The sequence below is a fragment of the Silene latifolia genome, chromosome Y, assembly GCF_048544455.1.
Source record: "Silene latifolia isolate original U9 population chromosome Y, ASM4854445v1, whole genome shotgun sequence".
NCBI classification, from domain to species: domain Eukaryota; kingdom Viridiplantae; phylum Streptophyta; class Magnoliopsida; order Caryophyllales; family Caryophyllaceae; genus Silene; species Silene latifolia.
This window is the reverse complement of record NC_133538.1, coordinates 212571802-212589967: the sequence shown is the minus strand read 5'-3', so window position 1 is coordinate 212589967 and position 18166 is coordinate 212571802. Positions and strand designations below refer to the sequence as shown.

The 18166-nt window shown below is 37.0% G+C and overlaps 1 protein-coding gene across 1 annotated transcript; it reads right to left on the bottom strand.

Moving 5' to 3' along the window:
• Window positions 1-1549: 1549 nt before the first annotated feature.
• Window positions 1550-15049, bottom strand: LOC141630026 (uncharacterized). Its single transcript, XM_074442918.1, has 7 exons — window positions 14303-15049; window positions 13888-14211; window positions 13715-13774; window positions 13325-13654; window positions 3562-3778; window positions 3033-3468; window positions 1550-2345 (listed from the first exon to the last, which is right to left on the bottom strand). The coding sequence occupies exons 1-7, from the start codon at window positions 15047-15049 to the stop codon at window positions 1550-1552; spliced, it is 2910 nt and encodes a 969-aa protein (XP_074299019.1).
• Between the last annotated feature and the right edge of the window lie 3117 nt (window positions 15050-18166).

Sequence of the window (18166 nt, the reverse complement as noted above, 5' to 3'; positions counted from 1 at the left end):
CGGTATCCTCCTCCCCCCTTTAGTGCCTTTCAAAAAATTTCCTGCTCTTGTGAGCTAAATTTCTTAAACTCTCCGTCTCCTTTTTCATCAATCCCATAAATCTCCCTCAATTCATCATTAGTCAACTCCCTCTCCTCTCCATCAAGGTGAAAGGTGATCCTAGGTGGTTCATCAACTCTATGGATTTCAAAAGTAGAAAGGGATTCTAAGGTACTCCGGAAATTGGGCACCTTGAGGTCACAAAAAGGTCCCAAACCAACCCTGTCAAACAATTCCTCCACCGCACCTTCAATCCCTAGTAACTGAGTAGCAAAGGGATCGATAAATTTAGTAGCCATAATAACCCTATCATACAAAATTCTCCACACCTTCTTATGCTGAGCGCTCAAATTCTTGCACCCCATAAAATCAACAACCGATGTCTTTTGCTTTTTATTACCCATAGCAACAAAAACAATAAATTTCCAGCAAGAAGACGAACCATTCCTCTCCAACATAAAACACCAACTTCAGCAATTAAACCAACAACAATTCCAATGCAACAACACAGCCCTTCAATTCCCACAGCAACACTCCAACACAAAACACCAACTTCAGCAATTTAACAGTACAATTCTCCAATTTTCCGATTCTCACAATAATTCAAGATAATAATAGTAAGAGCAACTCAATAATATACACCATTTATGAAGACTAAACTTGATTAATTCAAGTTAACTCAAAGAAAAGAAAGAGTGAAAATTAAAACCAAACCTTGAAGAAAGGCTCCAAACTTTGTTAAGACGGTCTTGAGACAAACCCCGAAATCTCCAATATGGAAAAAAAACGACCCAAAACCCGCCCCAATTGCTGCGAAATTTTCGAAATTGGAAAATCCCAATTTCTAAGGTTCACGTTTTTTTGAATCCAATGGGAATTTATGAGTGTTCTAGGTGGGTTTGGTGCGAGATAATGGAGAAAAGATGAGGTATTGTGATTAGGGAAAACTAGAGAAGAGTTTTGAGGTGTAACAATGGAGGATTTATGGAGGATTTTGGGTTTTGAAGGAGATGAAAATTTGAAATTTTTAGGAAAAGAGGAAGAAAAATAAGACGACATACCTGTTTCTCAGTCTGTTTTTTTCCTTTCGGGGGGGCGGTCAGTCGCGCGGGCCTGCGGGTCGCAGCTGGCCCTGGGCAATTCAGCCCTCTTCCATCACCAGAGTCTATTGTTTTCTCGCGTGGGCCCGCGGGTCGCATTTCGGTCAGGAATTTCAGCCCTTTTCCTTGCTTTTCTTCTTCTTCTTCTTCTTCTTCTTCTTCTTCTTCTTCTTCTTCTTCTTCTTCTTCTTTTTTATTATTCTACACACAAGCAATAACACACGATATTAATTAGATATACTAAACATATTAAGTGCATTGAAATTTAATATAACTAAATATTGCTTTTTTTTTCTTAATACTAATTAGGAACCTTAAATCCAAAAAATTACAAAATACAAAATACAAAATTCGGGTTGCCTCCCGTTAGCGCTTTTGTTTATAGTCGATTGCTCGACTTAATGTGGAGATTAAACTTCATAAATCGGGTCATAGAGATCCAATGACTCTACCACCTGCAACTCAGCAGCATCATGATAGGGCTTCAGTCTTTGCCCATTAACTTTCAACACTTTATCCGTTGTTGGATCACATACCTCAACTGCACCATTAGGATAAACATTAGCAATTATAAGTGGACCGATCCAACGGGATTTCAAATTACATGAAAATAAATGAAAGCGGGATCGGAATAAAAGGACTTTTTGACCAACTTTAAAGTCCCGTCTCAAGATCATCTTGTCATGCCAAGCCTTCGTTCTTTTCTTGTAAGTAGCTGCATTCTCATATGATTCAAGTCGGAGCTCTTCCAACTCTTGCAATTGCAACTTCCGATGCAACCCCGCGTCATCCAAGCTCATATGAAAGCTTTTTATCGCCCAATATGCTTTATGCTCCAATTCTACATGTAAATGACACGCTTTTCCAAACACAAATCGATAAGGTGACATACCAATTGGGGTTTTATAGGCCATTCTATAAGCCCATAATGCATCATCTAATCTCAAGCTCCAATCCTTCCGATTAGGATTCACTGTCTTCTCAAGGATAGATTTAACTTCTCTATTGGACACTTTAACTTGTCCATTGGTTTGCGGATGATATGCCGTGGAAACTTTATGAGTAACACAATACTTTTTTAGCAGAGCACCAACTGTCTTGTTGACAAAATGAGTGCCACGGTCACTTATCAAGGCCTTTAGAATTCCAAATCCAACAAATATGTCGGCCTTGATAAAATCCGCCACCACCTTGGAATCATCGGTCCTAGTGGGGATAACCTCCACTCACTTAGACACATAATCTACCGCCAACAATATGTAAATATTTCCATATGAACTTGGAAACGAACCCATGAAATCGATCCCCTAAACATCAAAAATCTCACAATTAAGCATGTAGCTTTGCGGCATCTCATTTTTTCAGGAAATATTGCCCACTCTTTAGCAATTGTCACAAGCTTGACAAAATTCATGAGCATCTCTAAATAAAGTAGGCCAATATAATCCACAATCTAGCACTTTTCTCGCCGTTCTTCTTGCACCAAAGTGACCACCACAAGCATGTGAATGACAAAATGTAAGGATTAAGATCATCTGATTCTCCGGTATACACCTCCTTATGATTTGGTCGGAACAATGCTTCCACAAATAAGGCTCATGCCACACATAATACTTCGTATCACTACGAAGTTTGTCCTTTTGAGATTTGGAAAAGCCTTGTGGAAATTTAGAAGAGCACAGAAAATTTACAAGATTAGCATACCATGGCTCTATAGAACAAATAGAGAACAAGCTTTCATTAGGAAACAATCCTTTAACCGGATTTTTATCTTGTGGATTCACATCAACATCCACCAATCGGCTCAAATGGTGCGCTACAACATTTTCTGCTCCCTTTTTATCCTTCACCTCCAAATCAAATTCACTAAGAAATGAAATCTATCTTATAAACCTCGTCTTAGACTCTTTCTTTGCCATCAAATGGCACAGCGCTGCATGATCTGAAAATACCACCACATTCGTACCAAGTAAATAGGACCGGAATTTCTCCAAAGCAAAAACAATTGCTAGAAGCTCCTTTTCAGTCGTGGTATAATTCCGTTGCGCTTCATTTAGGGTCATGGATGCATTATGAATAACATGGGAAGCCCTCCCATTCTCTTGACTTGACACCGCTCCCAAAGCATAATCACTCGCGTCACACATGATCTCAAAGGGAAGAGACCAATCCGGTGCCTGAATAATTGGAGCAGAGGTAAGCCTACCTTTCAACTCATTAAAAGCCTCCTTACAAGCCTTGTCGAAGATGAAATCTGTCTCCTTTTGCAAAAGCTTGCATAAGGGTGAAGCGATCTTAGAGAAATCTTTAATGAACCTGCGGTAGAAACCTGCATGACCAAGAAAAGATCAAACTTTGCGAACATTAGTAGGATAAGGCAGAGACGAAATAGTATCAATCTTAGCTTTGTCTACCTCAATACCTTTTGAAGACACAACATGTCCAAGTACTATACCTTGTTCCACCATAAAGTGACACTTCTCAGAATTCAAAACAAGGTTAGTATCAATACAACGCTTCAGAACAAGAGATAAATGGTGTAAACAAGTATCAAAAGAATCACCATGCATAGTAAAATCATCCATAAATACATCAATGAAACGTTCAAAATACTCAAAAAATATGCTAACCAAACATCGCTGAACGGTAGCAGGTGTATTACAAAGTCCAAAAGCCATGCGTCGATACGCAAAGGTACCAAAAGGACAAGTAAAGGTGGTTTTCTCTTGATCCTCAGGGCAATAGCTACTTGAAAATACCCCGAATACCCATCTAAAAAGCAATATTAAGCCTTACCCGCTAGTCTTTCAAGCATTTGGTCAATAAAGGGAAGAGGGAAGTGGTCTTTTCTCGTCACCGCATTCAAACTACGATAATCTATACAAACCCTCCACCCATTTTGGATCCTAGTGGGTACAAGCTCACCATCTTTGTTCTCAACTACGGTCACCCAGACTTATTAGGGGCTACTTGGGTAGGACTCACCCATTTACTGTCATAAATAGGATAGATCATACCTACTTGAAGCAATTTGAGAACCTCTTTCTTCACTACCTCCATCATAGGAGGATTCAATCGACGTTGTGGTTGTCTTACCAGTTTAGCCTCATCCTCTAGCAGTGCATACAAGTACTTGGACTAATTCCTTTGATGTCGGCAATAGTCCAACCTATTGTTAGCCTTCATTAATATCATATGTTTACATATTCATAGTATGATGATTTAATTTAGTCATAAAATTAAAATGGATCTTATACATGCAAAAATATTACAAAGTATAAGAAGAAAAACCAATTCTTACATTGATGATTTCGGATAAATGGGCACTAGTAAGTTCACCTTCTTACTAGATCTTGAGCTTTCCAAAATGGAAGAATAAGATTCAAGTTTAGAATCTCTCCTAAGGAATTATACCCAAGGAATACCCTTAATGATTTTAATTAATATATGACTAGTACTAATTAAAACAAGCTTAAAGTTGACACAAAAATGGTGATTTTGTTCTCTCTTATTTCGGCTAAGAGGAGAGGATTTTTATGAGTTTTCTTTCTCGAAAATGTTTCAAAATTTTTAGAGAGTGGTTGAATGATACTACACTACAAGAATGTCAATGTATGCAGTGTAAAAATTTAAGAGAAAACCCTATTGTTTTCTCTCTTAAAAACCGGGTGGTAGGGGGGGGGGATTTTTAGGCCAATGCATGGTCTTGTTCTTCTCAAGAATAGGCTAGATATGCAAGGCTATATATTAGGTTTAATCATTATGTTTTTATTTAAAATAAAACACAATATCAACCATAATCCCCTCCATAATTTCGGTACATATGTATAAAATGGTTAGTCCATTTTATTTTGTCATTTGTCAATTTTGTCACATGTTACATGTTACATGACATGTCACAATGCAATGTATTTTTAACATATTAAAAATCAACATATTAATAAAATATGTCACATACAAAATTAACTAGTAAATCTTAATTACTTGTACGAAAATGGTTTATCAAATTATAAATTTACAACAACTTGTATTTATAATAAATTATTCATTCTGTTTCAATTGTTTCGTAACAATAATTCAATCTAAGTAATAAAACAATTCGATTACTTAGACCTTATCTCATTTAATCGAATTACAATGAGTAACGTTAGTTATACTCACAAAATCATCCATCAATTTTAAGCAATTTAATTAACTCGTATCAGCATACGATTAATTAAATGATCAATTAAGAGTATTACCCTATAGGTATGACCTCAGGGTATCAACTGATCACCACCGTCGCACGACAGTAATGTCAAACTCTAGTCAGCCAATCATTACCGATATGTGTGGACCCGTTGACTGTAAAATATTACTTTCCCACATGTATCCTTAAATATGAGATTTAAATATGTGATCATCATGATCGACAATTGTGATCGCATTATTATCGGGGACACTTACTCCAACAATCTCCCACTTGTCCTCGACAAGTGTGCATCACGAATTCTCTTGTCCCATTACTATTTCCCACTCAATGCTAGGTGTCTTTCGGGTCATACTTGCAAGTGATCATATCGAGAGTAGTTTCCTCGATCTGGAGAATAACTGATTGACCGGAATTATCTACCATAGATACCTTCCGAGCGTGGCCACGTATTTTCAGTTCATTACTCCTCGAGTGGCCCTGAGATATTGTTTTAACCCTGACAAAGGGGTGGATAATTCCTATCGCACTATTCCCTTCGACTAGCCACAGCTCATCATAATCCAAAATAAGCCCTTTAACCCCATTTACGAAGGTCGTAGGAACATAAATCAAAGTTACTCTGAAATATTGCCACCTTGGCGAATAGTCTTTAGTCAAAAGAATCGACTCATTAGAATACTATAGTAGCTCTTGCCACGACCAGGCTAAATAAATTTGCCAAAACTCTATAAGCGGTCATCAGGCCCGATAAAGTGTTCCTAACAGTCTGGCTATGTGATCGACTAGTCATTTCATATAACTCTATGGCACTTGAACTTGCCATCAATCGCATCACACTCTAGTCACTTCGAGACGTCACCTTATACAAGTGACTATGGGCGATTACTATGTTAATTTAGTTCACTTTAATGGGGTTCAATATTGTCTCGACAACCCATTTAAATATGAGAAAGTAATGGAAAAATTAAAAGACAAATGTGATTATGCATGTGAACAAATAAAACAACTCTTTTATTTCATATCGAAGTCTAACATAAAACTGGCATGCGTTTAAGTCCCATGGACGCAACATGTCCATCATGCTTAGCCTGCGATAAAGGCTTTGTGAGCGGATCAGAAATGTTATCATCCGTCCCAACCTTAACAATCGCAATTTCCTTTCTTTCAATGAAATCTCTAATTACATGGAATTTTCTAAGTACATGTCTAGATTTATTACTAGACTTGGGCTCTTTAGCTTGGAAGATAGTCCCATTGTTGTCACAATAGAGAGTAATGGGATCATTGGCGGTAGGTACTACTTTTAGCCCTTCCAATAATTGCTTGATCCATACAGCTTCCTTGGCAGCTTCTGATTCTGCTATGTACTCAGCCTCCATTGTAGAATCCGTAGTCACAGCTTCCTTAAAGCTTCTCCAGCTAACGGCACCACCATTGAGCATGAAAATAAAACCAGCTTGTGATTTCATGTCATCTCTGTCTGTTTGAAAACTGGAGTCCGTGTAACCCTTAACACAGAGCTCGGAGTCACCTCCAAAAATTAAGACAGAATCCTTAGTCCTTCGCAAGTATTTAAGGATGTTTTTGACGACAATCCAGTGACTCTCACTAGGATTTCCTTGATTTCTACTCATCATGCTCAAAGCATATGAGACATCTAGACGAGTGCATATCATGGCATACATGATTGATCCAATGGCGGAAGCATAAGGGATTAAATTCATGCGTTCAACATCTTGGGGTTCGATGGGTGATTGAGACTTGCTCAATATGGTCCCACTAACAATAGGAACCAAGCCTCTTTTGGATTGGTCCATGCTGAAGCGACGAAGAATCTTATCAACATAAGATTCTTAACTTAATGCCAATATCATTTTGGGTCTATCTCTATAGATATGAAAACCTTATGCATTGTGCTTCTCCTAAATCCTTCATTTGGAAGTGGTTACCCAACCACTCCTTAATGGAAGACATCATTGGAATGCCAGTTCCAATGAGTAGTATGTCATCCACATACAATATTAGGAACACAACATTGCTCCCACTGAACTTCATGTATAAGCATGGTTCCTCAATGCTTCGAGTAAAACCATTTTCTTTTATAACATGATTAAATCGATGGTTCCAACTTCTCGATGCTTGCTTAAGACCATAAATGGATCTCTTAAGCTTGCATACATTGTTAGGATTTTTTTGGATCCACAAAGCCTTCGGGTTGTATCATGTACACCTCTTCTTCTAAATGCCCATTTAGAAAAGCGGTTTTGACATCCATTTGCCAAATTTCATAATCATGAAATGCGTCGATCGCTAACAATATCCGAATTGATCTTAGCATAGCCACGGGGGCAAAGGTTTCGTCATAGTGAAGACCATGAACTTGAGTAAAACCTTTTGCCACTAGCCTAGCCTTGTAGACATCATCATGTCCTTCTATGCAATTCTTTATTTTAAAGATCCATTTGCACTGAAGAGGTCTTGCCCCTTCAGGCAAGTTCATCAAGTTCCAAACTTGATTTTCATGCATAGAACTTATTTCGGATTTCATGGCCTCAAGCCATAAAGTTGAATTGGGACTAGAGATTGCAGTTTTGTAGGTGGCGGGTTCGTCACTTTCTAAAAGTAGCACATCGAGGGTCCCATCCTCTTCGATAAATCCAACATATCTATCAGATGGCGAGAAACTCGACACAACCTACTCAGTTGAGGAATAACAACAGAGTTAGACGACGAAGGAACGTCTTCTTGCGTCTCCACTTCCGTTTATGGCTCTTGAACTTCATCAAGTTCAAAATTTCTCCCACTCTGTCTCTTAGAAATAAACTCTGTTTCTAAGAAGACAGCCTCATTAGACACAAACACTTTGTTTTCTTGAGGTTTGTAGAAGTAATATCCTCTGGAGGTAATGGGTAACCTACAAAGATGCATTTTTCGGATCGTGGGGAAAGCTTTTTGTCGGTCTGCCTTGACGTAAGCATTACATCCCCAAATCTTCATATAGGATATATTAGGAATCCTTCCTGTCCACATCTCATATGGAGTCTTTTCGGTTGCCTTTGTTGGACTATTATTCAAAGATTTGATTGCGGTTTGGTTGCAAATCCCCAAAACGAGTCGGGTAACTCGGTTTGACTCATCATGGATCGAACCATATCTAGTAGGGTTCAATTTATCCTTTCGGCAACACCATTGAGTTGTGGCATACCGGGTGGAGTGAGTTATGACACAATGCCACAACCTTTCAAGTGTGAATCAAATTCATTACTAAGATACTCTCCACCACGATCGGATCGTAGTGCTTTTATCCTTTTGTTCAATTCGTTTTCTACTTCATTTTGAAATTCTTTAAATTTCTCAAATGCTTCACTCTTATACTTCATTAAGTAGATATACCCATATCTACTTAAATCATCGGTGAAGGTTATGAAGTAGTCATAGTTTCCCCTAGCGGTGATGGTTATTGGTCCACATACATCGGTGTGTATAAGTCCCAATAGTTCACTAGCTCGAGTCCCTTTACCACTAAAAGGATTACGAGTCATTTTTCCTAGGAGACAAGATTCGCATACACCATATGATTAAAAATCGAATGGTTTAATAACATTAGTGGAAACTAATCTTTTGATGCGATTCTCATTTATATGACCCAGTCGACAATGCCAAATGTACGATTCATTTGGATCACTTGATTTGAGTTTCTTTGATTGTATATTATAGATGTCTTTACTTGGATTTGATGTCTCTAGAACATAAATGCCATTAATAGATGAACCTCGGCCTATGACCAAGTCATTTCTAGAAATAGCACAACAATTGTTTTTAATGGCAAAATTAAAACCTTCTATGTCTAACATAGCAAGTGAAATGATGTTCATAGATAGAGTAGGTACATAAAAACAATTATGTAAATACAATTCAAATCCATTCGGTATAACAAGTACATAAGTACCATTGGACGCGGCTGCTACCCTAGCTCCATTCCCAAGTCAGAGATCAACATCGCCTTTGCTCAACCTTTCCACGTTTCTTAGCCCCTATAAATGGTTACAAAGGTGAGAACCACAGCCAGTGTCTAGTACCCATGTTGTGGTGGAAGTGAAATTTACATCAATAACATAAATCTCAGCAGGAATTTTACAAAGTGGAATGACAAGTCCTTCCCTAATATTTCCCAAATATATGGGGCAATTTCTCATCCAATGTCCCATGCCATGACAATAATGGCATTCATCATCAACTTTGGCTTCAATACTAGTCCCACTAGTCCTTTTGTTACCATCGTTGAATTTTCTCCCTTTCTTTCCCTTCCTCTTGAACCATTTCCCTTTTGTAGCAAGAACTTGCTTGCTAGAACTCCCACTTACTTCGGCGTCCCTTTCTTCAAAAAATAGGGATTTCATAGACTAAGTGACATGGTCTACCCGAGACGCATTCACACAAGGCCTTGTTATAGTAGGTGGTAAGGAGGAAGTGATGAAATTGAGGTTGCCATTAGAACCGATCCCAAAATGAAGCTCTCTAGCAGTATCGAGTTGGTGGTTGGAGCAAATTTCGTCAAATAATTTGTGACATGACTCATGGGTAATTGGTGTGGTTGCTTGTGATGGATCCATTGTGATATATATCAACTACAAATTTGGAGGTAAAGGAAATACTAACATTTGTCATTTTAATAAAATTTGCAAACATTTTTAAACAAATTTTAAACATTTATATAGTGACCTCTACCCAACTATTATAAATGATCCCGAGATCCAAATTCATATTAACTCGGGCAAGGTGAGCCGATTCATCCCTTATCAATATAATTCGGTGGATTAACTCTTTAATCGATTCTAATTTTAGAACTCTCGGTCGATAAAATTACTCTAATATTTATCTTTAGCCCGAAACATATGCGACTACGGTCACGAATACTTCCGTTGAGCTCAATCCAAATTTCTTATGTAATAACATTTTACTACCCCACTTCGCCAACGTAACAAGGTTTGTATTACGGTGAAGTCGGCTCAACTCCCTTATGAAATTGGTACTTCATGGGTTCTACTATTTGGTAAGGCTATTTCTCAATTATTAATTTAGTGAGAGGTCATGTCAATTTATTGTCTATCACGTTTTAAGTGAACTAAAGCGATGAACTACGATAATTATAATTGACACGGTCGATGAATCGATTAAATAAAATGCATGTTTAGTTATGGCGATTTAGCAATGCATGCAAACATATAAATAAAATGCAAAGCATAAATATAAAGTCCTAGTATGGCCTTCCTAAAATATTAAATCTAATAAACTACTACAAATTCGGAAACCAACTCCTTTGGTCCCTTGAACTTCGGTCTTGGCACACATCTCGAGACAACACCGCCTTCATGGAAACTCCAGGAAATTACAAAGTAATAAATAAAAATTACATAATTTCCTATTATACATTAATAAAAATAAATCTATTAAATACAAAACGGTGATACGAGATCACAATAAGTACAACCGAATCGATATTCCCATGCATTTCGGGTAATATCAATTAAAAACTAAGGCCATACTAAGTAAAATTACATAATTCAAAAATTATATAAAATGAAAAATATGACAGTCATAAATAAAATGCAGCATTATGATATGTATGAACATGCTTAATTTTATGCTAAATCGCCTTTTAAGAGCCAATATCGTATATTTTATCGGTTTTTATGGATTTGTGTGACTATAAACTTGTTAAAATCACAAAATGTTTCATAAATTCATATTTATGTTCAAGTTAATTACCCTAGCCTTCTTAGGACTCAAAACTTAGTTTTCACTAACATGTTGACAATAATTCAACTTGATTTCTTAATATTGTTCATAATGGACCCAAAATACAATATTATATAATAAACTCAAAATTAAATTATAATAATTTCAAATAATTTCAAATTTTGAAATTCAAACTTATGAACATTCTGGAAAAATACCATGACACTCATAATGTTCAAAACTTAGGTTAAAAATTTCGAAAATGTTTCGAGAAAAACATCGTTGCGGCTTATCGGTTTTATGATATATGACCATTAAAATACAAGAAAATTAATTTTAATCAACTTTTCACTTTTAGATCTGAAATGTGGGATAAAATGCAACATATGACCTTTTTTAGTCATGAAATATGTTTTAGTATTATAGGCTAATTTAAGTCACTATTTATTGAATTTTTACTCAAAAATTCATAAATCATGCATAAGAAGTTCAATTAGTCTAAGATTTTACACACACTGAATAAAAATGCATGTGACAACATATAAAATTTGCATGATCATATTCAAAATATAACTCATATTAACCTAATAAAACCTTTAAATTCGATTTTGAATTATAAAATCCATATTTTATGCAAACTAACTTAGTTTTTCATGAAAATTAACATGCGACTAGTAGATAATATATGAGATAACATATCCAAAAATCACTGAAAAATTCGAAGTTTAACTATTTTTCATCCAAAAATGACATTTTCCTCATAAAAATCACATTTTAATGACAATAATATATAAAATAAACAATAAAATCCATAAATCGTCCCATATGTCCTAAACTTCATTTAGGACAAGAAAATTTTAACATGAAAAATTATTTCATGATTTATCTTCATAAATCCTAAATAACAAGTTTTATTTGTTAACTAATTAACTCGGAAAAAACAAACCCGATTTTGCATGCAACAACCATGAGCTCTGATACCACTTGTTGGGATTCATTAATCTCATATGTTTACATATTCATAGTATGATGATTTAATTTAGTCATAAAATTAAAATGGATCTTATGCATGCAAAACTATTACAAAGTATAAGAAGAAAAATCAATTCTTACATTGATAATTTCGGATAAATGGGCACTAGTAAGTTCACCTTCTTACTAGATCTTGAGCTTTCCAAAATGAAAGAATATGATTCAAGTTTAGAATCTCTCCTAAGGACTTATGCCCAAGGAATACCCTTAATGATTTTAATTAATATATGACTGGTACTAATTAAAACAAGCTTAAAGTTGACACAAAAATGGTGATTTTGTTCTCTCTTATTTCGGCTAAGAGGAGAGGATTTTTATGAGTTTTCTTTCTCTAAAATGTTTCACAATTTTTAGAGAGTGGTTGAATGATACTACACTACAAGAATATCAATGTATGTAGTGTAAAAATTTAAGAGAAAACCCTCTTGTTTTCTCTCTTAAAAACCGGGTGGTAGGGGGGATTTTTAGGCCAATGCATGGTCTTGTTCTTCTCAAGAATAGGCTAGATATGAAAGGCTATATATTAGGTTTAATCATTATGTTTTTATTTAAAATAAAACACAATATCAACCATAATCCCTTCCATAATTTCGGTACATATGTATAAAATGGTTAGTCTATTTTATTTTGTCATTTGTCAATTTTGTCACATGTTACATGTTACATGACATGTCACAATGCCATGTATTTTTAACATATTAAAAACCAACATATTAATAAAATATGTCACATACAAAATTAACTAGTAATTCTTAATTACTTGTACCAAAATGGTTTATCAAATTATAAATTTACAACAACTTGTATTTATAATAAATTATTCATTCTGTTTCAATTATTTCGTAACAATAATTCAATCTAAGTAATAAAACAATTCGATTACTTAGACCGTATCTCATTTAATCGAATTACAATGAGTCACGTTAATTATACTCACAAAATCATCCGTCAATTTTAAGCAATTTAATTAACTGGGATTGACATACAATTAATTAAATGATCAATTAAGAGTATTACCCTATAGGTATGACCTCAGGGTATCAACTGATCACCACCGTCGCACGACAATAATGTCAAACTCTAGTCAGCCAATCATTACCGATATGTGTGGACCAGTTGACTGTAAAATATTAATTTCCCTCATGTATCCTTAAATATGAGATTTAAATATGTGATCATCATGATCGACAATTGTGATCGCATTATTGTCGGGGACACTTACTCCAACACCTATAGCTAATTTGTTCTCCACAAGTACATCTTTCAATCTTGCTTCTTGTTCCTCGGTGAGCTTACTAGAGATGATAACAAGAAGTGTTTCTCTCTCACCAATGAAAATATACTTCAAATGCTCAAGTAGAGCCTTAAGTTCTACCACAGGTGCCCGCAAAACATATGGCAAGAATTTCTCCGAATGAATAGTTAGTGGCAATTTGTTATTGAAATTCAAAGGGAGCTCCTCCAACTTATGTAATTCGGCCACCACTTCCTGCGAGTTAGCAGAAAAAGCATATTCTACCTCATGACCATCTACACTATTCTCCAAAGCTACCTACAACTCATCATCACCATTAAGATTAAAGAAATCTTGAGCTAATGGATCAACAACAACATCAACAAAATTCACAAACTGGTAATCAGCAGGATATTTCATAGCATCATAGATGTTAAACTGCACAATATGACCATTAGACTCCATAGTCATAGACCCACTAGATACATCAATTTTAGTGCTAGCAGTTTTCAGGAATTGCCTACCTAACGTAAAAGGAACCACATGTTTACCATTTCCATGTCTAGCACATAAAAATCAGCTGGAAAAATAAGATTATCAACCAAAACAAGCACATCCTCAACAATCCCTTTCAGGTAGACATTCGATCTATCAGCTAACTGGATAACAAAACTAGTAGCATGCAAAGGACCAAGTTTCATAGATTCATATAAGGAGTAAGGTATCACATTAATAGAAGCTCCTAAATCTAGCACGACCTTTTGAATCTTAGTGTTTCCAATGGTGCAAGGAATAGTGAACATGCCTGGATCACTACATTTAGGAGGCAATTTTCTTTGAAAAATAGCAGACACATGTTCACTAACCTTCACTTTCTTCACTAGATTTAGGAGGCAATTTTGCATATTTATGAATACTTTTCAAAAGATTAAGAAGGGGGATGTTTATCTCACATTTTTGAAATACCTCATAAATGTCCTTGTCGTGCTCAAAGTGGTGAGTCCTCTTAAGTGCATCAGGAAAGGGTACCTCTGGTTCCACCTCTGGTATAGAAGAGGGGATCTGCTCCTTCTCCTTAACAATAGAAGCTTCTTTACCTTCCTTGATCACTATCTCTTCCTCTATCTCTTGAATCACCGGTTCCTTGTCTTTTCTTGTCACTTTCTCAGCCTCCTCTAGTTGTCTCCCATTTCTCAAAGAGACTTCACTTACATTCTTTGGATTCACCACCGTTTGAGACGGTAGTGCATTAAAATCTCTGGCCTCCAACCTATTAATAGTGGTCAACATTTGCCCCAGCCGAGTCTCAATATTTTGAATACTAGCCTTGTTCCCTTTTTTATTTTGAATAACTGTTGCTTGGAGAGTAGCTTGACTAGTAACTAGAGCACGAATCATGTCTTTTGTCGACATTTGACCACTAGGAGGAGGTTGATTAGGACGCATATTTTGAACCGGTGGTCGAGGTATGAATTGGGTCTTAGGTTGACTGAATTGGTCACCTTGTCCAAACTGTTGGGTGTTTTGAGAATTAGCCCACCGAAAATTTGGATGCGTTTTCCACCCGGGATTGAAGGTGTTAGAGTAAGGATCCCACTTCTTTTGAGGTGTTCTCTCCCATACTCTATCCACCTCTTCTTGAGAACCTTCTTGCATGAGTGGACAATGCTCACTAGGATGTCCATCGGAACATATTCCACAAACCATTTCCATCCTTTACCCTGACATCATATCCTGGAAAAGATTTGTCAATGTATCAACTTTCTCTTCAAGATTGGAAGAAGATGAAGAAGTGAAGCAAAACAAATCACCTTAGGCATGTTTTTACCCGGTTTTGGTCCCTTGACCAAAATAGGGTCCAAGTAAGAAATCCATCTAAGAAATAAGGAGCTTTTCGGCCTAGAAAGTCACCCATGAAGAGTCAAGAGCATTTTTGTCTAAGGGTTGGTGTCTTGGGAAGGTGGTTGTCATAGAGCAAAGCTAAGGACAAACCGAATGGTCCCTTACACGGTTTGCAACATCAAAGGACATGGGTCGCTTTCAAGTTTCCCTTTTCATCCAAGACAATCTCTTAAGCCCCTATTACAAGCTTTAGCTCTTATATCCTTAAATGGCCGGATCTTTTGAAGCTACCAAGGAGTCCTAATTATCATTGTCCTCATTAGTTTACTTTTCTTGTTTTTCCTTTAAGATTTTTAACTTGTGTTAGAGCTTGTGTAAGGCTTAGGACCACCTTTTGTAACCAGTTTCCTAGGGGTCTTTTGGACCGTTAGATTACTAGGTTAGATGAATGGATAGGATTGTTTTGCTTAGTCTATAAAAGCAAGGCATTCCTTAGTGTAAAAATCAGATTTGATGAATGAAGAAAACACAAGTTAGAAACATCGATTTCTACTAAACCTCTTTTGCTTAGTGCTTAGAGTTGGGTACTCTTCTTTGCTGTGTGCTGGAAGATAGTCCTTGGGTATTTTTCTTTGCTGTAAGTCTTAACCTAGTGGCTGTGTGCTTGGGTTAATTCATATCCTAATCACGCCTTTACTCTATTCGATTGTAGAGTTCAGGATTTCCGTGGTGCCAGATAGTTCTGTCGACTGTTCGATTGCAGTCTTCAGAGTTTCTGCTCTGTTTTTAGTCCTTTTTATCACGATTAAACAGTTTAAAACACTGTCCAAATCGTGTCCTTTTCAGTAAAAATCCGAGTCCTTGAAGGTTTCACTTCAAATTGGTTATCAGAGCTTTAGGTTTAGCACAATTCCATTGTTGTGCTAGTCTTGGGTTGGTAATCTTTCTTGTGAGTTCACTAAACCTTAACCACATCCAAAAACACAAAAACAGCCATGAGTGAAGAAAGGTTACTTGGAATTGAGACTCAAGTAACACAACTCTCCGAGAAATGCGACCTAATGATAGATTCTTTCAATGCTATCATGGCTAACATTCCAACACCACCAAGGGGCCGAGGAAGACCTCCACCTTACCGTGGTAGAGGACGTGGCCGAGGGTTTGGAGTAAGAGACCACGAAGCCAACCATGAAGAGGAGGACGTGCACTCGGATGAAGAGGGTTCTTTCATGGAGATCGAGCATGAAGAGCATCCTAAAGACCTAAAGGTAGAAATTCCGGACTTCCATGGTAGTTTAAATCCCGATGACTTACTAGATTGGTTTAGGTCAATTGAAAGAGTCTTTGAATTTAAATCATACTCGGATGCTAAGTCTTTCAAGGTTGCTATTTTAAAATTCAAAGGTTATGCATCTCTTTGGTATGAAAACATGAAGAGTCAAAGGAAGAGGGATGGTAAAGAGCCCATAAAATCTTGGTCGAAATTGAAAAAGAAGCTTAGTGATAAGTTTATTCCTAAAGAGTATACTCAAGACATGTTCATTAAACTTACTCAACTAAAACAAGATCAGCAACCACTTGAGTCTTACATTAGGGATTTCGAACAACTCACTTTGCAATGCGAAATCAATGAGAAACCGGAACAAAAAATTGCTAGATTTGTTGAAGGGTTGGATGATAAAATTGCTAGTAGGGTCCGAATGCAACCATTGTGGTCTTTCAATGAAGCCGTGAACTTGGCTTTAAGGGTGGAAAAATAGGGCAAGGGGAAACCGTCCACTTCAAAATTGCCGGCCAAAACAACCACCAAGACTACCTATGCCGAGACCAAACCCAAATAAATCCACACCCCAACCGTGACCCCCACACTTGACAAAGGAAAAGGCATTGACTACTCACAAAGAAAGACCTTACCCCTAAAAAAATGTTTCAAATGTCAAGGTTATGGTCATTTTGCCAAAGAATGTCCAACTCAAAGAGCCCTTAGTAGCTTTGAAGTGGTTCATTGGGGAGAGGACGAGATTCTTGTGTGTGATGAGGATGAGGAAACCGAGGAAACTAAGGATGAGGAGGTAGTGTTGCCGGATTCCAGGATGAGTCTAGTCACTTGGAGAGTGTTGAGTGCTCAACCATTGGAAATGGATCAAAGACAACAACTTTTTAGGTCTAGGTGTACCATTGAAGGAAGAGTTTGCAACCTAATCATTGATGGAGGTAGTTGTACTAATGTGGCCTCTAGTGTCCTTGTTGAGAAACTTTCCTTAACCACCCAAAACCATCCATGTCCTTACAAATTAAGGTGGCTTGACAAGGGAGCCGAATTGAAGGTTGACAAACAATGCCTAGTATCTTTTTCCATTGGCAAGAATTATGTTGATAAGGTTCTTTGTGATGTTCTACCCATGGATGCTTGCCATCTCCTACTTGGTAGACCTTGGGAGTTTGATATGAGTGCGGTGCATCATGGAAAGGATAACACTTATTCCTTTGAATTTGACAAGAAGAAGATCACTCTAGCACCTCTTCCACCATCATCCATGCTTGAACCTTGCAAAGAAGTGATGCTAATCAAGGAGGCCGAAATGGTTCCCGAAAAGAGCAATGAGAAAGGTGTTCATGTTCACTTTGTCGAGGTTGTATCCAAGGAACAAGATGAAACAGTCCCTAGCATGGTTCAAAATTTGAACAAGTTCTTTCAAGGTGATCCACCTAATGCCGAGCATGTGTCCAAGGAGCTAGATGAGCCGTTCACTAAAATGGTTCGAACAAGGGTCGAGGTCCATGAAAATGTTCCTCCAATTGCTAATCCAAGAATGGAAGCCGAGGTCCCTAAACATCCTTGGGTCGACTATGGTGTCCATAAGTTCAAGGACAAACTAGGGGAGTGTTCAAAGGTAAAAGAAAAGTCCAAGTGGAGTAATAACAATGATCAAGTTCAAGGTGAACCCTTTGCCAAGATTGGAGCCGAGAGTACCATTGATGGAATGC